This window comes from Dipteris shenzhenensis, chromosome 25 (genome assembly GCF_047967505.1).
Source record: "Dipteris shenzhenensis isolate YYH24624 ecotype China chromosome 25, Dip_SZ_1.0, whole genome shotgun sequence".
NCBI classification, from domain to species: domain Eukaryota; kingdom Viridiplantae; phylum Streptophyta; class Polypodiopsida; order Gleicheniales; family Dipteridaceae; genus Dipteris; species Dipteris shenzhenensis.
The window spans coordinates 44,403,635-44,425,766 of record NC_141620.1 but is presented as its reverse complement, the minus strand read 5'-3'; the positions used below and the strand labels follow the sequence as shown (position 1 = coordinate 44,425,766).

At 43.7% G+C, this 22,132-nt stretch overlaps 1 protein-coding gene across 1 annotated transcript in view; it reads right to left on the bottom strand.

Annotated features, from left to right (window-relative positions):
* Positions 1 to 22,132, bottom strand: part of LOC147885929 (dynein-1-beta heavy chain, flagellar inner arm I1 complex-like) — a 629,024-nt gene that overhangs the window by 248,151 nt on the left and 358,741 nt on the right. Inside the window, exons 46-47 of the mRNA XM_087396248.1 lie at positions 20,529 to 20,738; positions 19,848 to 19,991 (exon numbers count right to left, since the gene is read on the bottom strand). Of these exons, the coding sequence (XP_087252374.1) occupies positions 19,848 to 19,991; positions 20,529 to 20,738 (354 nt within the window). The remainder of the gene's footprint in view (positions 1 to 19,847; positions 19,992 to 20,528; positions 20,739 to 22,132) is intronic.

Here is a 22,132-nt window from a genome sequence, read left to right as displayed (position 1 = left end):
CACTTTGGCTCACCCTTTCTTTTGGTATGCCTCTGGATGACTTGCAGCTCTCTTCAGTCAGAAATTTACAGGTTAATCAATTATATCTTTCTCATGAAAAATTTCAGCATATGATCAGACTGGCTTGCATGCCATTGCTATCCCATGCTCAGGAGGATCTGGAATTTGCTTGGATCTCTTTCATACATCGTATTCAAAATGTCATTAAGGAATATGGAAGATGGTACATGGCAGAAACCAGACAGCATATCCAGTGGGCAAAATCATACAAGCAGTATTTGGTACAGATTAGTCATCAAAGATCTCTATCTGATTCTGAGCAGCATTTACTGTCTTGTGCTTCCTCCATAATTGATGCCAATGATAAACGCAAGCTGTCCAAATGGCAGATTAGGGCCAGAGTTAAACCTATGCTAGATAAGGGCTGTTCCTCTAAATCTTTTTTTCGGAACTTACATGCACATAGACAAAGCCAATCTATCATGAGGGTAAGGAAATCAAATGGTCTTTGGACCCAGTCTCTCTCTCAGCTAGAAAAACAATGTCTGGATCATTTTCAGCTCCTTTTTTCTCAGCCATCTTCTTCTACACCTCAGGTCGCATTGGCTCGTAACAGATTTACTGAGCTTGTTTCTCCCATTGTCTCCCCGCAAAAAGCCTCAATGCTGGAAATGTCCTTTTCAGATGATGAATTGGATGAAGCCCTTAAGCATTTGGGTAAACATAAATCCCCTGGCTGGGATGGTCTGACGGTTGAATTTTTTGAAGCCTTTTGGCCTGAAATGAAGGGTCCAATTCTGCAGTTTATTAATGCAGCATGGCAGCACCAACATTTTCCCTCAGCTTGGAAGCATGGTCTGGTTAAGCTTGTGCCCAAAAAACTTCTTTGTGAGACTATGGATGACTAGAGGCCCATCACTTTGATGCCGGTAATATACAAACTGATTGCCAAAATGTTGGTACACTGGATAAAGGATATCCTTCATGATGGACTTCATCCCAGGCAATATGGTTTTGTTCCAAGACGGCACATACATGACAATATTTCTAACACTCTTATCGCAATGGAATATGCTAAATATTCAGATCAAGATGTGTTGGTCATGCAGGTGGATGTGGCGAAGGCATTTGATACAGTACAGTGGGATTATGTCTCTCAAATCATGCTAAAACTTGGTTTTGGGCCAAAGCTAGCTAATGTCATATATTGGCTTTACTCAAATTCCACTGCACAATGCTTTACAGGGAAACATTTGTTTGAGTCTTGGACTCTCGAACGTTCAGTTTGACAAGGATGCCCTCTCAGTGCCTTGCTTTATGCCATCGCTTCACATCCTTTGCTTCTTTATATGAAATCACATGGTTGATACTGGACAGCTAGAGGGGCTTCAGATTTCTGGTTCACGACCCTTTATAGCACAGGCCTATGCAGATGATTCATTCTTCATGCCAAAGAACAGTCCATTGGAGATTCGCCTCTTGATGGATACCCTTTCAGATTTTGGGTTGGCAGCTGGTCTTAAAATTAATTTTCAGAAATCAAAACTCTTGCCTCTCAAGCATTGTGATTGGCATGCTATTCTGTGGCCAGGCCAGATTATTCAACCGGAAAATATAGTAAGACATTTGGGCTATCCTATTGGCTGGAAAATCAGCAATAAGCAACAAATGTCGTGGGTGTTCAACAAAATTCAGGACAAATTAGAATATTGGAAGATCTCCACTTGGCCTCTGCATGTACGGCTTCGAATTGTCCAGTCTATTGTTCTAGCTTATGTCCAGTTCTACCTTCCTCTATTACATTGGTCATCTCGAGATCTCACATCTTTTATGTCTCAAGCCATGGAGATTTTTTGGAAAACTAAGCTTCATAAAAAAGCTTTACGGTTGCTCAAAATGGACTTGCTTTGCTCACCCAGAATGCATGGTGGCTTGAATATAATAAACATCAGATGGTTTGCAAGTTTAGTAACTCAAGCGAGGCACATAGAGCAGACAATATGCACCCCTCAAACACCAGGTTTTGTGCACACATATAAAAATACTTGCTTTTAAATATTTGATGCAAGAAAAATAACATGATTGTAAAGATAACTATGCTCAAGACATTCTTTCAACAAGAGCAGCCATGGAAGTTGAAAATGCCATTGAAGCAAGGACTATTTCTATGGAGATGTATTGTTGGTATTCTTCCAGTGGGAGTGAAATTGGCTAAACGACGGATAGCTTCACCTCTTTGTCCAAGATGTCACCTTGCATCGGAGAGTATTCCGCATTTATTGTGGTTTTGTTCATATTCCAGAGACCTTCTAGACAGAATCTCCTATTTTTTATCTCTCAGATTTCCAGCACACAGGTTCTACAGGTTTTTCTGGATGTATGGCAAACTATCAGCTTCTTTGTCAGAGTATTCTCTCTTCTTCCACTGGATCAGATACTGGGCCTTATGGACCCTCTGGCTGCAGCGCAATCAAGCATTTCTGAATTCTCCCCTTCAGCATCCTTATGAGTTTTTCAGAGCCTCATTAAGGCAGTCATTATATGATGCCTTACATGAGGAAGATTTGGATGTTTCTTGTATTCAACTTTTCTTTTATTGCTTCTGATGGATAGGGCTGTAGCTCTATTTTGAGCACTGCCTGGATGTAAATGAATGTTTCATAATATAAGTATCTTGGTTTTACAAAAAAAAAAAAAGTATGTGTGTGCTCTATATAAGAGTTGTACTTGTCTAGTGTCAAATCAATGAAGTATGAAGCTATAAACTCTTTGGTCTACATGTGAGTACTTTCATTTGTTCATTGCTTAGTCATTTCATTTCCATTTCATTGAGTCTTTCTTTGAGTATCATCTCTCCCTAGCTTATTCTCTCTCTCTCTCTCCTTCTCCACCATGTGCCTTCATGTGGTATCAGAGCCTCCTTTCCACCTTCCCCTTCTTCTTGCCCTACCTAGAGGATGAGAGAAGCCTGCATATGGAAGCTCCCCTCTCCTCCAAGGTAGACCTCCCTTCCCTTAGCCTCACCCTCAGGAGCTATTGGAGCTACATCAGCCATTCCGTTAGCCTCGCCATGGTTCCTTGCCATCAACTACCCCTTCAGCTCCAAATGCCTCACCAAGAGCTGCTTCTTTAGCCTCGCCATCAGCTGCAAATCAGGCTGGACAGTCTACCTCACAGCCAGCCGTACACAGTCCATACAGTCCGTACGGACTGTTACAGCCTGTACAACCTGCCCATACACCCGCCATTGCTACTCATTTCCTTTGAGATGCGTTCATTGCTGCTCTCCGCCTCTTCTTCTCCAAATGAGCTGAACTATCCTCAGCTTTTGTTGTTGCATCTCTCTCATTATGACGTCTCTTTCCTCCACCTCTTTGCTCGTGGAAACGTTCAAGGGACAAGGCTTTCCTACTTGATAGACAAAGCTGCAGTTGCTTCTCATGAAGGAAGGAATATGGACGTCATTGCAACTGATGCCATTCCAACGGATGATCAACAACTCAAACTTTGGAAGCTATTGCTCTCATTGGGCTATGCTTGGCAGATTCTCTCATTCATCACGTCGACTTCAAATCCAAAGCTAAGAATATCTGGCACCGATTGGAGAGCCTATTTGGTAACAAGGTTACTAACTCCAAAGTTTTTCTGAAATTAAAGTTTTATGAGCTGAAAAAGGAAGAAAATGAAGAGCTAGGTGATCATCTCTCCAACTTTCACTCTCTTGCTCAACAATTGTCAAGTTTGAAGTGCCCTCCAGATGATGAGGACAAGATGGTTGTCCTAATCAAAAGTATGCAAGGTATTTCTCACTTTGAGCAAACCATTGAGGTTCTACGACTTGCAGCTACTGCATTTGAGGATTTGGTTGCTCTTCTTGTTGGGAAAGACTGCCGGAACAAGGAAAAGGAATCTACTCCTACATTCAGCACTGAAGAAGCTCTTATTTCTACGAGCAAATGGCAAGCCAATAAGAATGTCATACGCAGATATTGCAAACAAAAGGGTCATATTGAAGCACATTGCTTCAAGAAGAAGGAGAAACAACAAGAACGATACCATGCTAATCTTGTTTTTGCTGAAACACCAGAGGAGATTCCAGATCTCGGCCATGCACTCATTGCCCATGTCACCCTCATTAAGGATGAAAATCCATATGTATTTTGATTTCTCGTATGTAATAAAGGTTCTCTGCCTTGAGTAGTCTCTCTAAAATGAATGTTTAAAGAGTCAATAAAAGGTCCTCTGCCTTGGATAGTCCTCCTCAAATAATGTATTTCTTTTATATTTATGGTGTGTGGCTCTATGTTCCTAGTTAGTCCCTGGAGTCAAGAGGGGGAGGTACTATGGGAACCATATATTGGCATTGATATGGTCTAGTTATCAGGCCTAGCATATGAGTTCCAAGATGTTGGTGCATTGGATTTCTAGACCGCTGAGTTGGTCATGCATCCATGCTGAGACATGAGCCTCTGAGTCATGTTTTGGATGTAATGCCATGTGAGTGCTCAGTCCGACCTCTGAACCATGCTCAAACTTCAGCCTCTAAGTTAGCATGAGAGCCATGTCTAGTTCAGACATTGCACAGAGTAGTAAATACCGTCATTGTCATGTTTTGTCCTTGGCTACATTCCAATAGTCTCTCACCTTGCCTTCATGGGGGGTTCTTAGAATATGAAGCCAAGTTGAGTCAGTTTGGTGTGTTCTAGTTGTTCTAGTGTGAGTTCTAGTCTAGTGTATTCTATGGATGCCACGTGTCACATTGGGAGTGATCCCATACACATTGGTGTTCATATGTGTGTGTGTGTGCTCTTTACAAGAGTTGTACTTGTCTAGTGTCAAATCAATCAAGTATGAAGCTACAAACTCTTTGGTCTACATGTGAGTATTTTCATTTGTTCATTGCTTAGTCATTTCATTTCCATTTCATTATGTCTTTCTTTGAGTATCATTATCTTTCTCCCTAGCGTATTCTCTCTCTCTCTTCTTCTCCACCATATGCCTTCACTTAATTATGAACAAGAAGGCTGACTTCGGTCAACCAGAGAATTAAAAGTATATGTGCACATGTGTTTTGTTCGTTGGGGACGCCCACAAGTGACTAGGATTAGTCTATAGTTTATTTGCATGCAAAAGCGCTAACCATTTATGGGTGCCATGGTTGTGCGCTTTAGCTATTGGTTGCAGGTACTAGGAAGGATTGAAGAATCAAGTAATTTGGAGCTAGGCAAGCGCTTCGGAGATCACTCGAGTGACCAAGTGCTTTGAAGACTCCAGAGTTGCCCCTAGTGGCATGTAGTTAGAAAAGTAGACTAGAAATTGGACACTTGGCACGTTGTCAAAAGAATGAGCTTTGAGCTCTTGTAAAAGTCTTCACGTTTGATACTCATCCACGATACTCAGACATGCTCTGTGCATGGCAGGAGCATATTTGATAATATCTTTTCCTTTTGGGAAGCGACAGAGTGGGCTATGCAGAGCAGGCAAAGGCTGGCAGTTCTACTCTTGGACTTTGAGAAAGCCTATGACAGAGTAGATTGGGGTTTTCTTGAGGGCACTCTTCTACGATTTGGATTTTCGCCTGGGAGACCATTATTCTCCCTACATGTGAAGGGACCCAGACTTGCAGTGTAGGGCATTGCTTTGTAAGGTGTTGATGAGGGGACTCATGCCCAGGCAGGAACCTTGGAAGGATTTCTTTTTTGGATGCATTAGGGTTTGCACACCTACCTTGGGAGATGATTGGGTGGACAGCCCTCGCTGGATTTTTTATTCCGCCCCTCTCAGATCTCCTGCCTCTCCTCTCATGACTGCCATCCTGAAAGTTGGGGAAGCTTCAGGAACACTCTTCAAAGGGTCTAGATCCACGGATGATATTCTTCTAGAGGTTGCCTTTTAGCCTGTCAGGATTGATGGTTTTGTGGACCATGGAGCAGGCTTGCAGTGGTACTTAGACCCCAACCCTCTACTGTTGGCCCTGGGATCCTAGAGATTGTGGTTATATGGAGGTGCACCTATCAGGTGCTTGCAGTGGGACCCAGGAGAGTGGGAGTGGATAGATAATGGGCACCGAGAGAGGGGGATTCACTTCTTTTGTTTCACGGTTGGTAATGCCAGGAGATTTCAGCTTAGCAGTAGGGGTTGGATTCCCTCCAGAGCCCCCCATTGGGAGCTTCTTCATCACTACAGATTTGAGTAGGAGTTTCTGGAGGAGGCTCTAGAAATCCCTCAGAAATAGAAAGATCGCTCTTTTCTTTTGGCTTTCTATTCATGGAGGGATTGCAGTGAACCTGTGGAGATCACGATTTGGGGCTGATCCCACTTGCCCTCGCTGTCATTCTGCAGAGGAGTCAGTGCAACATTGCCTTTGGGACTGCACTTAGGCGAGGATTGTTTGCAAAGGGGTTGCTCGGATACTCAACATTTTTCATACTTCCCCTTTCTTCATGACTTGGGGCTTGGTCGCATGATTATCCCTTACTGGGCCCCAAGTGTTTTATGAGGGTGAGCCTTCTTCTTGGGCACTCTCGGTCTGCCGGCAGGTGATAGAGCCCTACTCTCTTTAGGATGTACCACTTACTCCCTTCAGAGCTTCTCATGCTTTAGTGGACACCTCTTGGGAGATTTCGGCTAGCAAATCCTCTTGCCACATTTGGAGAGCCAGATGTACAGAGGCCTTGGATGGCACCCAGATACATCCATCACAGGTGTTCATGGGTATTTGGACTGACACGGTTCACACTTTGATAGCCATATGGGCTAGCATGCAGGGCCCTTCACTGGTAGCCTCTTCTAGGAGGACTGTATTTCTTCGAGTTTGGAGGGGTTCTCCCTTTTTCTCGGAGGTTTCTACCGGATTGAGATGGCACTATCAGCCCCAATCCTTTCTTTTTGGCTCTTGAGCTTTTCATGCATTGCATGTGTAACCTGATTTCTCTGAACTCGCTTCTACTTACTGATCACGGGAGTAGCACCATGATTATCCACCCATCCAATTCTGCCAAGGCTTCCCAGCGAGAGAGAGAGAGCTGTATCAAAATCACGTAAATCATCATTCTCCCCTTCTCTCACTAGCCTTGACAGACCCCAAATCCCTAGATAGATCTAGATGCCACATGTCATCCCTATAGGGCCTTCCTAATGCAACATTTCACCCCTCTCTTGGGATGCATTTAATTCCTTGCCCCTAGGCACAATCTTTGCACTAGGCCCTTGGTCTCAGATCTATCTAGTCTGGTGCTATCAGCCCTCACCTAGGACCTTGACATTAATCCCTCCCGATCATTTACATAAAGCGCAAACACATATATTACAAAAATAGATCCTATAAGGGAAATGTCGACTGATTCTTCCGAGGTCATGCTACCTCGGCTAGAGCGTAACATTCCTTCCCTCTTCAGACATCAGCGTCCTCGATGATAAAGTCTGGGAACACTCTCCGCAACTGATATACGGATTCCCAAGTAGCTTCGGATAGAGGCTGACCATGCCATGCAACCAACACCGTGGGTATCTTCCGATTTCGTATTTGCATTGTTCCTCGGTCCAGGATTCTTGTTGGTTTGCGCCTTGCAATATCCTCTATCTCCTGAAACAAAACCACACCTTCGATTAGTGAGTCACCAGTATGTAAAAATTTCTTTAAACGTGAAACATGAAAAACCGGGTGCACCTTACACCCCTGTGGCAATTCTAATTTATAGGCTACACTGCCTATTCTCTTTAGAATTAACCACGGCCCACAGTATCGAGGTGATAACTTAGCACACTCTCCTGAAGTCAACGACTTCGAGTGCGAAGGAATTCTGAGAAAAACTTTTTCTCCTTCTTCAAATACTCTTATAGACCGATTTTCATCCGCATACACCTTGGCTCTATCCATAGCCTGACGGATATTAGCTCTCGCAAGTGCTAGCATCTCCCGCATCTGAACTACAAAGTTGGCGGCACTAGGCACTTTCTGAGGTACTCCAACTATAGTCGGATTGGCTGGTCTATAACCATAGTTCAGTTCAAACGGACTGAACCCAGTAGATGAATGTTTTCGATCATTGTAGGCAAACTCCAACAATGGCAACCACTTGTCCCATGTATGTTGCCTCAATGACACATATGCTCTCAGCATATCCTCTAAAGTCTGGTTGACTCTCTCCGTCTGACCATCCGTCTCAGGATGATCCCCACTACTCATTCCCAACTCAGTCCTTAGTGTCTCAAATACCGCTGTCCAAAAGTGACCGGTAAACCTGACATCTCTGTCTGACACTATGGATCTAGGCAATCCATGCAGACGAAATATATGTCTAATAAACAACTCCGCTACTTGCGGGGCACTAATAGACTCTCTAGTCGGAATGAAGTGAGCCATCTTGGTTAGACGATCAACCACCACAAGGATAGAATTATACCCTCCTTGTGTTGCAGGTAACCCTACAATAAAGTCCATGGAAATGCTCTCCCACTTGCTTAGTGGTATTTCCAAGGGCTGTAAAAGTCCGGGTGGCTTCACCCGCTCGGCCTTACTTACCTGACACGAGAAACACCGTGTCACATATTCATGAATATGCTTTTTCATCTTTGGCCAAAAGAAGTCTCGCTTCACGAGATCATAGGTCTTCTCGACACCTGGATGTCCCGCACACGGGCTATCATGGCATTGTCGAATGACTCTCTGCCTGAGATCATTCTGACCAGGTACTACAACCTTGCCATTTCTAACTAGCATACCATCCCTTATGGTATATCTTGCATAAGTTTGGCCTTTTCTGGATGCCAGGTCATCCTTTTCATTTTCCCCGGGTTTTAACACATGAGCTTTAGGCCACAAGCTCTGGACAAACTCGTCCACCTTTTGAGTTTCTCTGATCTCGGTCATTAGAGCACTCTCTAATACCGTGAAACTCAGGTTGTGCATAATGCGAGACAACGCATCAGCAACCTTATTGTCTTTTCCTCTTCGGTACCGAATCGTTAAATTAAACTCCTGCATGAGCTCTGCCCACCTAGCTTGGCGGCCCCTCAAGTCAGGCTGTTTACAAAAATGTTTCAGAGTATCATGATCCACATCCACATAAAACTCTGAACCATACAGATAATGCCTCCATGTTTTCAAAGCATGGATAACAGCATACAACTCCAATTCATGAGTTGGCCAATTCCTTTGAGAGGGAGAAAGCTTCTTGCTTTCAAAGGCTACTGGCCTTCCCTCTTGAAGGAGGACTGCTCCTACCGCAATGCCACTTGCATCGGTTTCTAGGAACAACGGTTTCTGGGGATCAACTATTTTTAACACCGGTCCTGTGACCACTGCTTGTTTTATGGTGTTAAAACTTTCCTGTTGATTCTGTCCCCAAACAAAAGGTACTTTATCTGAGGTCAGATCAGTCAATGGCGATACTATTCCGGAATATCCTTTGATATGCCTTCTATAAAACTGGACAAATCCCAAGAATGATCGCAACGCGGTCAGACTCTGAGGGATTGGCCAAGTTAGTATCGCAGCCACTTTCTTCGGATCCATTTCTACCCCCTGTGGAGTAATTATGAATCCTAAGTACTCAAGCCTAACCATACACAGTATAGTTTTCTTTTTATTCACGTAAAGACTGGCTTTCCTCAAAGTACTGAACACTATCCTTAAATGTTCACGATGCTCAGTAATACTTTTACTGAATATCAAGATATCGTCAATAAAATGTACTACGAACTTTCCGATATACGGACGTAGTAAATCGTTCATAAGCATGACGAAGGTCGCTGGAGCATTGGTAAGTCCGAAGGGCATTACCAAAAACTCATAATGACCAAACCTGCTTCTAAAAGCGGTTTTATGCACATCCTCGGCTCTAATCCGGATCTGATGATAGCCGCACTTAAGATCTATCTTGCTGAAAATCACGGCTCCATGTAATGCATCTAGCAAATCATCAATCCGAGCCATCGGATACCTGTGCTTAACAGTGATATTATTTAATGCTCTGTAATCTATACAGAGGCGAAACGTATCATCCTTTTTCCTCTTTAATATCACTGGTGAAGCAAAAGGTGAGAAACTTGGTTGAATCTGCCCCAACTTGAGGTATTCTTCCAGTTGTCTACGCACCTCCGCTTCTTCAGTAAAACTCATTCTATAGGGAGGTCTATTTACAGGTTCTGCCCCCGGGATCAATTCAATCTTATGCTGAACATTCCGCTCTGGAGGTAACCCATAAGGTAGTTCATCCCTAAAACATTCAGAGAACTCCTCTGTTATAAGATTAGCCAACTTGGCCATCTCATCACTTTGCGTAACATCAGTGCTAGTCGAAGAATCATCCACCGACTCTACCGATGCGGTGCAAAGGTATAAAAACTCTACTTGAGCCTTTCTGATTTCCATTACGGAAACCAACGGTCCCTGAGGTATATCTTTTCCACCTCGCAAGACATAAAGCACATCATTCATCTTGAATTGATATACGTGCTTTTTCCAATCAATGGCTGGATTCTTCCTAGAATGCCACGCCATTCCCAGGGCTATATCCGCATGAGCAAGCTTGGTTATTTCAAAATCAAGCTTCTCAGCATAGTCCTGAATCCGAAGCTCCAACTGGGTAACCCTTTGGTCCCATACTTCAGTTGAACTTCCATCGGCCATCCTGACTGTATACGCATAGTCAGATGGACTTGTCTTTAATTTCAGCCTCTTCACGAGCTTGGAGTTAATCACATTGTGAGTTGACGCTGAGTCAAACAACACAATGACATCATGACTGGCCACTTGCCCTTTCATTTTGATTAGCTCCGTATCATTGAAGGCTGTATACCCCGTTGCTGCGGGCTTAGATAGGATGTTATCAGGTGCACTCGTCACTAACTTAGTAACAGACACACAGAACAAACAAGGTACTAACCTCTGAGAAGATCCCGCTAGCTGAATCTGCATCTCTTCCGCTCTGGGACTTCCCTGCATCTCCACGTCGCACTCTGAGATCACCATCTCAGCCATCCGACGATCTTTATTACGTGGACAATCTCTCCACTGATGAGGTTGAAGGCAACCAAAGCATAAGCCTTCCCTCCTCGCTTTTTCCCTTTGTTCCGGGTTGAAGGGAGACTTAGACCAAGCCCGGGCTGCCATTGGAGTTACTTTTCTCTTCACTCCAATGGTGGTACTTGGTTTAGGAGTTTCAGCCGGTCTCGCCTGCTTGGCTTGACCACTCGGCTGCGAACCACTCCCTTTACTAGTCCACTTCTTCTTAAACCCAGATTTCTTCGGATACCCATACTGGGTTCCGACCTGTGCAAACCCACTTGGCTTGCTGCCCTTGGCATCCTCGTAGTTCAAGGCTATAGCTATTGCATCATCTAGCGTGTTCGCGTACTTAGCCCGAACTTCCATTTTTATTCGGTCATTCAATCCAAATATGAAATCTTTCACTTGGATTGATTGAGGCAGGGGTTCGTCAACCTTCATTACACTCTCTCGAAACTTATCAGTGTATTCTGCCACTGATAAATTTCTCTGACGCAGGTTCCTATATTGATCCCAAGCTCGGGATGCCTCGTCAGGAGGTAAGAAGTGTTTCCTGAACTCTCTTTTAAACCCCTCCCAGGTAGTGGATGCTATACCGTCTTTTTGTTGTTTAATCCACCACCGATCCGCCGCCTCACTAAACATATGGGTGGCCTCGCGGATCTTTTTGATGTCATTTCTGATCTCACAAATGGCGAACGCCTCGTCCCATTTGTGTAGCCAGGTCTCAATGACATCGGAGCTACGGTCGTTCATCCGACCAGAATACTTTTCCGGTCTGTAATTGGCAATAATTGGCACTTTAGCCTTCCTAGGCTCGACCGTATGGACACTAGACTCCGGTTCCATTGGAGCCTTTCCCTTCTCCTCTCGAGAAGGTCTGGCAGACATACTCTGTAGTGCTCTCCTAAGTTCGGACTGCCCTGCATTGACTTGTAACTGCTGTGCTAACAACTGTTGCAAAGCATCTTCCAGCAATGCAATCCTGCCAGATAACGTATGAGCTACTGGGCGCGATCCCTGCTGGGTCGGCCGGACTCCTGATTCACCAGGGTCCCTCCTAGAAGCCCCTTCTTCTGCTTCCATTAAGTTCAGTAGGTGTTTTGTTTTGGGGCTTTTTTTTTTTTTTTTTTTTTTAAAAACTCCCCTAGAACACTGTAATCACAAGCTGACACAATTCAGGGTACTGACACTCTGAACACAATTCCCTATACTAGGGAATTCCTGCAATCCCACATGCACACTAACTACGCATTTGACATAGGCATATATCCGAATCCCGCTTTTCCCTATACTAGGGAGATTCCTGCAAATTAACTCAGACTCAAGTATACAGGCATCTGCACAATCTGTCCCTGCTACAGCATCAAACTCTCATGCATACTTATCACTTACGAGATCCTACTCAAGCAAGCGGAGCATCAACAAAACTATTCCGGGAAAAAAACACAGAATTGACAGAGGTCAAAGAGAGCTCCTTGGTCGATTGCTCCCGCTACACGGGTTGATCAACTGGATTTTCACGCATACAGGTATTCTGAAGCCTGTAGCCTCCTCGTAACTTCCTGATCGTGAGTCATACGTTTCTGCCAAAGCCTTTGCAACGTCTGAATTAACTGATCGGCGCCGTGCCTTCAGAGGTCTCTGTTCCGTCAGGCTTACGTGCCTTCAGAGGTCCCTGTTCTCCGTTCCTGTCGATGACTCTCTCCCATCCCACGGACTATTCACCTGCGCTGACGATCTACTCTCCGTCGTTCTGCGCCAATCTACCAGCCCACGGACTAATCACTCGTCGTCAGTGCGCTACACAGCGTCGTTGCAATTATCACCTCACCTATAGTCTGGAATCTCCACGTGAGCGCCGATCGATCCCTTCATTAGACCACGAACCATCACGCGCCACCTGTCTGCGCTCTGGTCTTTCGACGACCGTCAACTTCACACCACGCTCACGTTGGACTTCTTGTCCAAGCCCAAAGATCCCATCTCGCTGTTCGTCGCCACCGTCGGGTGATTCGCCACCACCGCTCACCCACGCTCCACACCTTTCCCCTTCGCAACCTTAGGCTCTGATACCAAATGTAACCTGATTTCTCTGAACTCGCTTCTACTTACTGATCACGGGAGTAGCACCATGATTATCCACCCATCCAATTCTGCCAAGGCTTCCCAGCGAGAGAGAGAGAGCTGTATCAAAATCACGTAAATCATCATTCTCCCCTTCTCTCACTAGCCTTGACAGACCCCAAATCCCTAGATAGATCTAGATGCCACATGTCATCCCTATAGGGCCTTCCTAATGCAACATTTCACCCCTCTCTTGGGATGCATTTAATTCCTTGCCCCTAGGCACAATCTTTGCACTAGGCCCTTGGTCTCAGATCTATCTAGTCTGGTGCTATCAGCCCTCACCTAGGACCTTGACATTAATCCCTCCCGATCATTTACATAAAGCGCAAACACATATATTACAAAAATAGATCCTATAAGGGAAATGTCGACTGATTCTTCCGAGGTCATGCTACCTCGGCTAGAGCGTAACAGCATGGTGTATCCCATATGGAGCTTGCTCTAACGGTTTTCTTTAATACTTTTAATAGAAGTCTCTTTTTGCCAAAAAAAAAAGTCTTCACATTTTGAATTTTGTAACACACATCTCTGCGCTGAAGACCTTCGAGGGGGTCCAGCCCGGCTATTGTCCTGGGCCCTAGTGTGCTATGTGAGAGAGAGAGAGCTGTTTGCAATGTTCACTGCGAGAGAGAAAGAGTTGTTTGTATTGATGAAAGGTTTCAATTGGTATTAGAGCTCAACTTCTAACGTTCTTTTGAGAACTTGACGATCCTAATACAACTGGGTTCATGGTTGCATAATGCAAGGACTTTGGTTGTATTGGTATTCAAGACAGTGACGAGAGAAGTGAGGCAAATTGTTCGTGTTGCATCAAAGCTGCGTAGGACTTCTTAGTCAGGGAATTATTCATCACAATCCAACTAGCTGGTTGGAAATGAACGGAACTACGTATGTAGAAGGGGCAAAGGAACTACCATCGAAACACAAGGATCTAAGGCCCGTGCTGAGATGCGGATTCTTTGTGATGAACGTTGACCTGCGTATACATTTATTAACCGATATGACTATCGCTTGATTCCCTCCAAACGCCTACGTAAGGATACGTCTGACGGAGATCTCCACATGGGTGCACATTTGACGGACGAATTTCCGACAAGATTCCTAAGGCGTTTCGTGTATTTCAGAGATGCGTCACGGCGCTGAGCAAACCCGACGCAGGTGACGCAAATCCCACACAAAGTCACGGACCTGATGAAGGATGGCATGGTAGTGACACGTAGATGATGATGTGGCACAGGCGTACGCCTGGCATGCACAGAGCTGACGTGGGAGGTATAGCTGATGTGGCACTTGCAGCAGGTTGCTGACATGGCAACTGACGTGACCTATCAGCTAGATAGCTAATATGGCATGGCCAGTTAGATGCTGAGGTGGCAGATCTAAGGTTAAGCTAACCTCATCATAGTTAGTTGACCTGGTTAGAGATCCACTTGGGATAGCCTAACTAGACTAGAACAGAACTAGTCTGGTCAAGCTGACCAGACAGCTCCCATCCAGTCACAAACTAACCAGACCAGAGCCAGCTACTCTAGTTACGGTTACCATCCCGTTACACCCCAAAAAAAAGGGGTGTTACCTATCATTTCTTTATCTGTCAGAGACAGTTTGAACTCGTCAAAAATAGCAGAAAAGCAACAAAAAATCAGAATTTGCTGACTATAGAGATGCACGCCTTTGCATAGAAAAAGGAAAAAACAGATGCATTTTCAGTGCTTTCTACAGAGCAGACAGAAAAGGGGCAATACAGTAAGTGAATGCTAAGCAACTTTGAAGGTTTATGCATTGAGTTGACAGGCTGACACTGGCATGAGTTGTGAATGCAATACACCTCTTGTTGAGGTATTCCTCTCAGGAAAGAAAAGGCAGAATGCATTAGACATTGTGTGTGAGAATTTGCAAATCTCATATTTTGGTTGCAGAGATGACTTCACAGCAGCATGCCCAATCATCCCATGAGGGAATGGCAGAGATTGATCAGGTTCAGCAAGCAGAGACTATGCAGATAAACAAAGAGAATGCCTAGAGAGAGCTGATTACTCAGTTGGGAGAGGCAAGAAGCGACCCTTTGTTTCATAGGATGGTACAACCTCTCTTTGAGGAAGAGCTAGAAAAGCCTCCTTTTGGAGCAAATCAGAAAGTAGTGGGCAAAAAGAGACTCTTGAGTCCTACTCCTCTTTCCATAGATGAAGTATCAAGAAAGAGTAAGAAGTCTCGCCATAAGGACAGCAAAAAGAAAAAAAGAGAAGGTCCTCTTCCTAAGAAGAAAAAGACGAAGCATCATCATAGTTCATCTACTTCATCTTCTTCTTCTAGATCTACCTCTTTATCCTCGACATCATCTTCTTCTGCTGGATCCTCAGAGCTCAAGCATAAGAAGAAGAAGAAGAAGAAGAAGAAGAAGAAGAAGAAGTTTGGCAAGAAAGCAGAGATTAAACAGTTCAAAGATGGTGGGAAGTGAGTGAGATTTGCCACTTACAATGGCCAATATGGTCAAGCTGAGAAGGCAATGCAATTCATAAGGCAATTTGACCTTCAGTTTGGAAAATTTCAGTGAGTCTTCAAAACTTTGTATGGTTGGTTTGCATTTGACTAGTACAACCAGTGCATGGTGGCTAGCTATAACTACTAACTATACAGCTCCCAAGAAATGGAAAGGCTTCAAGAAAGCCTTTTATAAACAGTTCATTCCCAAGCAGTTTCAGGATCATGTCCTCCTTGGTTGGGAAAGTATACATATGGAAGCACAAGATACAGTTGAGTCTTATAATCAGAAATTTTGGGACTCATACTTTTAGGTTTCACCTTTCAAGAAAATCTCTGACAAGACTCAACTCAGGAAGGCAGGACTCACTCCAAAGATAAGGCCCAAATGAACACTAAGGATATCAAAGATATTTCAGATCTTATGCATTCAGCCAATATGGCTGATCTTATATATATGCAAGATCCTTCTATCGTGCCTTCACTACAGGTAGGGATACCGGGGGATAAAAAGTTAGTGACCCTCAAGTTTGAAACAAGAGAGTTTCCCAAGGCTCAAAAGAGGGGATTTCAACCTTAGAAGCCGAGGGCAAACCAGGTACAAAGGCCCTATAAGGGAAGACCACAGTTTACCCCTAAACAGATTGAAACTTTCAGGAAAGAGGGTAAATGCTTCAGATGCAGCAAAGAGGGGCATGTGGCTGCCCAGTGCCCAAAAAAGCCTTCAACTCCGAAGGGAAAAGAGGCAGAGAAGCCACGAGGACCACATAACCAATGGCGGGAGGAATTCATAATATACTGGGTCATGTTTCAAACCTCTAAGGAACGAGAATTATTGCTATCATGGGGCAAGATCAAAGACCAGACCTAAGGCTGGGAATAAAGACGGAAGAGTTCTGGATGCTGACCAGATGTTCTGTGGGAACCCTGCCAGTCACTCCCTTGATATGGAAGCTCTGTCTTCGTGTACAGAGTTATATGGATCAGGAAGACTTCTTCATCTCTCCACTGAAACATCACGATGTGGTTTTGGGTATGCCTTGGTTCCATCGCAAGGCAGCGAAGTTGACTCTTCCTAAGAGAGTATAGAAGTTTGTACAAGAGAGTATTGGAGTTTGTACATAGGGGCAAAGTACAGCGTGTGGTTGCTAGGAATAGAGAGGAAACTATTCCCATAGTATTAAATAGTTCTGTTGGAAAAGAAATAAAATCAGCAGTTTCAGCTAACATGGTTTTGGTAAAAGAGAGAGATGTTGAAATGTATGCTGAACTTTCTAAGAAAATTTTAAAGATTGCTTTTCTGACACTTTGCCAGGGGAGTTACCCCTTGAGAGACCTAAATATCATGGCATAGAACTCATTCTTAGCAGTGAGCCACCGAATAGGCCCCCATATAGATTTAGTGCAACTCAGCGAGAAGAGATTATGGCCCAGGTGCAGGACTTGTTGTCCAAGGGGCTGATTCAGCCCAGTTCTTCTCATTTTTGCTCCCATGTACTGTTGGTATAGAAGAAAGATGGTTCATTCCGTATGTGCGTCAATTACCGTGCACTAAACAAAATGACCATGAATAATAGATTCCCTATTTTGTGCATTGATGATGTGTTGGATCAGTTATTAAATGGGGCTTCAGTTTTCAGCAAGATAGACTTAAAGAGTGGCTATCACCAGGTGAGGATATAGCCTCAGGATGTGCATAAGATAGCGTTCCACACTACTTTTGGGTTGTATGAGTATTTGGTAATGCCTTTTGGTTTGACTAATGTCCCAGCTACTTTCAATAGGATGATGGATCGTATTGTCCAACCCTACAGACAGTTCACTGGTACCTTCTTCGATGGCATTATTGTCTTTTCTAAGTCCAAAGAAGAGCACAAGGAACATCTTGCTACAGTTTTTCAAGAAATGAGAAATCACCAGCTCTATGCAAATAGCAAGAAAAGTGAATTCTTCCTGGGAGAGATCCATTATTTGGGACATTATATCCAAAGATGGGATACATATGGATCCGGCAAAGATCCAAGCCATTTAGGAATGGCCAAAGCTGAAAGCTATGCATGAAGTCTAGTTTCCTAGGCTTGTGTCCTTACTACATAAGATTTATGCAGACATAGCCGCTCCACTCCACGATCTTACGAAGAAAACTGCAGCTTTTAGATGGGGAATTCCACAAAAGACAACATTCACCAAACTCAAAGAGAGGCTACCGCATAGCCAATCTTGATAGTTCCAGATTTGTACCAGCCATTTGATGTGGACTGTGATGCTTGTGGGGAGTGTGTTGGGGCTGCATTGCATCAGAATGGTCATATAGTGGCCTATGAGAGCAGGAGACTCCAGGATGCAGAGAGATATCTGAAAATCTATGAGAAAGAGTTGCTGGCTGTAATTCATGCCATCTAAACATGGATGTAGATTTTACAGTTAAAACAGGTCACCAAAGTCTTATATACTTTTTGACTTAGACAAAACTCTCCGAGAAGCATATGAAATGGGCAAACATGCTGTCAATGTATCATTTTCAGATTGTCCATACTCTGGGAGTTAGGAACAGAGTGGCAGATGCCTTGTCTCAAAGACTCCACGTGAACAATGTGACTATTGCTTATCATTGGGATCCGGAAGACATGAGGGAACAATATGTTAATGATGCAGATTTTGGTGAGATTTTACAGCAAGTGCAAGAAGGGAAGTCTACCAGTCACCACTACTCCGTGAAAGATGGGTACCTAATGAAAGATGACTGCTTATGCATCACCCAGGAGATGAGGAAAAAGATTCTGGAGGAATGCCATGCACCTCCCTATGCTGGGCATAGAGGAATTATAGGTGTTGTATGTATATGCAGACTGTACTTTTCCTTGGAGTTGGTTTTAATCCATTCTCATTCAGACAGTTGTAAGGCGCAAGTGCCAATTTCTTTTTCATGGCACTCATTGTCTTTATTCTAGTATAGCTGGTTGGTTGTAGTCTCATCTCATGAGTTGCTTCCCATTGTCACAATTCTCACATGATGCTGCATGGACCCCTTGGCCATACCACCTTGAGTCACTTATCCTTGTTCTACTCCTCTGCTCCACTGCTAGATGTTGCAGGATCAGTCCATGTCCCACATCTCCGGACGCCTATCTAAACCAAATTCTTGGATGATGGGTGATCACCTGTACCTGATTCTTGGTAGCCATCATATTTTTTTCCTTCACCAGGCCGATCTGCTTTTTGCCACCACCAAGCTGGCAGGCAGCTTCCCTGTTCTGGCTGCCACCAAGCTGCTTTTATGCCGGTTATTGTCCGTACATTGCCCTCCAAAGGAATCAGTAGCAGAGGGATCAACGAAAGCCTATGAAAGTCCATTGGTCTGAACAATTGTGTTTGATGGTTGTACAAATGTCATCACGGATGAAGAAAGACACTACCATTTCACACACTATTTTAAGCACATTTTTCTCAGAATTTAGCACATATTTGTTGTTTTCTCTTGATTTTAGCCATGAAAGAGGCTTCTCAGGGTAGGGGGATTGCATGGGTGAATTTTTAGGTTGGTGCGCAAAGGGTGCAGAGCTAATATACGTCATCATGTGTCGGCCTAAAAATTTACCCATGTGGCCCTCGCACTCTGCCGAGCCTCCTACATGGTTAAAATCAAGAGAATAACTCTAAAGGGGTCCCCCATCTACACCAAAATCCATCCATCACCATGAGTCTAGGGGGTTCCTCTAGCTAGGGTACCCCTGCTTCTTGGCCACGTCCAAGTGGCTTTCTCTTGCCTTTTTGTAATCTATAGCCCCACATCAAAGAAATAAGGGATTCGAAAAGATGCACTTAAAATTAGGATGGTCCTTTGGCAATGCCCAAGTTGCGAGAGATAATAAGGGGGTATTTCTTAGGGCAGGCTGCTTGTATTTTCTTTTTCTCATCAAGCATTTTGAGAATTAAATTTAATCAATCCATGGCTTTTCTTAGTTCTTGCTCATGACAAAGACTGGAGCTCTCATATGATGTTTCATTGAAATTTTCAGTTTTGGTTTCTATGAGTGTGGTTTCACCATATTAGCCTGTATTAAATCCAAATCTATAGCAAACTTTTGGCTATTAGTGTTAAACATTGATATGATCATGGTTTAAAAGGAAAAAGGAGCCATAATTACATCATTGCGAATAGAATTAAAACAAAATTATGTATGTGTGTTCATGTATCACAAAATAAGGGACGACGTCTTCAGACCTTCATGTCAGCTAGAAATGCAGAAAGTCTAGTCAGGCTTTTTCGCCCACTGCCACCTACTCCAACTAGAAGCAAGTTTCCTCGTGGCTGCATAAGCACTCTATGTATACGACAAACATGCTCCATGGCATCACGAAATAGGACCTGTACAAATTATTAAGTTATAAGTAACAGAACTCTCATCTTATTTAAAATCCATATACAATTTCTGAAAGCTCTTTTTATTAGATTGAACCTTACATAACAGATATCTTTGCATACCCTATCAACCCTGATAGTATCAAGTTCAAGAGCTTAAATTGTAAGATTTGAAAGAGCATATTCAAAGGCAGCGAATGGTGTACTTCTTGGCAAATGCAAAATACACATAGACACTAGTAATTTGGCTGATCAACACAGGTATGTGTACATGTGCCTGTGAATGTGATGAAGGTACACTTGTATGTCTGTGCAAGCTTGCACATGTGCACCCAATCGTGCTTGTTTGGGAGGAGTCTCTAGTGAGCTGGAGTCTTTGGATATGGGATATTTTAAAAAATAAATAAATTTGTACGAATATATTGGCATCGGTTGAGAAGTGTTAGCAATTTATACAGAGAGAAGATTCCTGGATCTTCCAGACTAATTAGAAGACAGATATGACATGACAAAAATGATAATTATTTTGTGGAGGGATCGTACCAGGTCCATTGAGAACACCCCAGGCTGTGATTGAAGCTCTTTAAGGTTCTCCTCAAGCACATCCTTGAGCTCTTTTAAACTTGGTATGGGTTCATACATACCCTCTGTACCAGGTTGCATGCAGCTTGTGAAGAGTGACAGTTCACCATCCCTAAACAGGCTTTTCCAGTCTGTATTGAATAAATCCTTCAATTTCTGATCCAGCAGATCCTACAGCACGAAGTATGCAAAATAACTAATGATACTAGTATTTGGATGAACAGGCTTACAGTTTTGTGATGGCTTAAGGTGCCTAATTGGGCTCTTTCATTTTATTCTAAATTTAAACAGTATTAATAAATGCGACCATGTTTTCCAAAAGGGGGAAATCTCATTGAAATTCATGATGAGCATTAAAAGGGGGTTATGCACAACCCTTTTTGTTTGACATGGATGACATAAGTTTTTTAGATACAAACCTTGATCCATCGAGGATGGTTTTTGGGTTCCTTCATGTTCAAACACTTGGTTGATGAAATTTGAAACATGTTCCAAAATCTTTCATTTCTCTCTTATGTTAGGTGAAACATCATTGCAGACTGTTTCGCATCATGGTTTCTGTGGAAATCTTACAAGCTTTGGTTTACTAATCATAATGCATACAAGCCATGGTTTATTAATCATAATGCAAACCTTATATAACAGTTGAGCAATTTCAGTGGGTTAAACGTTTGTTCATCTGTCTTGATTATATCCTTGTGCATTGCATGATTTGCCAATAGGCTACAGCTCCTCTCATTCTCCCCTACTGCTTCCATTCTGCCCCTCCCCCTGAGCCTTTCTCCCTCCCATTCCACCTCCTACCCTGCTGCCTCCTTTCAGCCCTTCCCTCAGCTTCTCTCCCTCTCACCTACTGCATCCATTTTGACCTCCCCCTCAGCCTCTCTCCCCAGCCTCTCTCCCTCTCCCCTGCTGTCCCCATTCTGCCCCTCCCCATTAGCCTTTCTCCCCTCCCCCTCCCTGCCCACTGCTGCCCCCTTCTCCTCCCTGCTACTGCCCTCCTCTTCCTCTGCCCCTTCCAATATGTTGCCCCCAACTCTCCTACTTTTGTCTCTCCATGATGGATGGATCAATAACATTTTTTTAGCTGTCCTTCCACCCTCAATTAGTTAAATTTTTTTGTCCTCTTCTTCCGGTGGTGTGAGACATAGACGTTCTCTTTGAAGACAAGCTGTTGTTGCAGCTTCAAAAGGATGTGGAGTTTGAGAGCTCCACCACCCTCTTTGCATGCATCCATGGGTCCTTAGGACTGAGGCAAGGGATCAGATGCTTGTTGCCTTGCCTTTAGACCTCAACCCCAACCTTTCAGATGTTCATTTATTGGGGTGAGACTTCTTTCAAGTGGTTTTTAATTTTCCCAAAGTCACAAATACTATGCTCAAAGGCTAGACCCTTGGGACTTGATTCTAGGAATTAGAATTGGCATTCCTCCACCACCTACAAATCAAGAAGCCCCTTTTCTTGTTCTTGACCCTCTACCTCCCCCTGTTTTGGTTGTGCCTAGAGATGGTGTTCCTTTAACTTCTTTTCTCACAGATCAAGAAGGTCTCCCCCACTCCAGATCC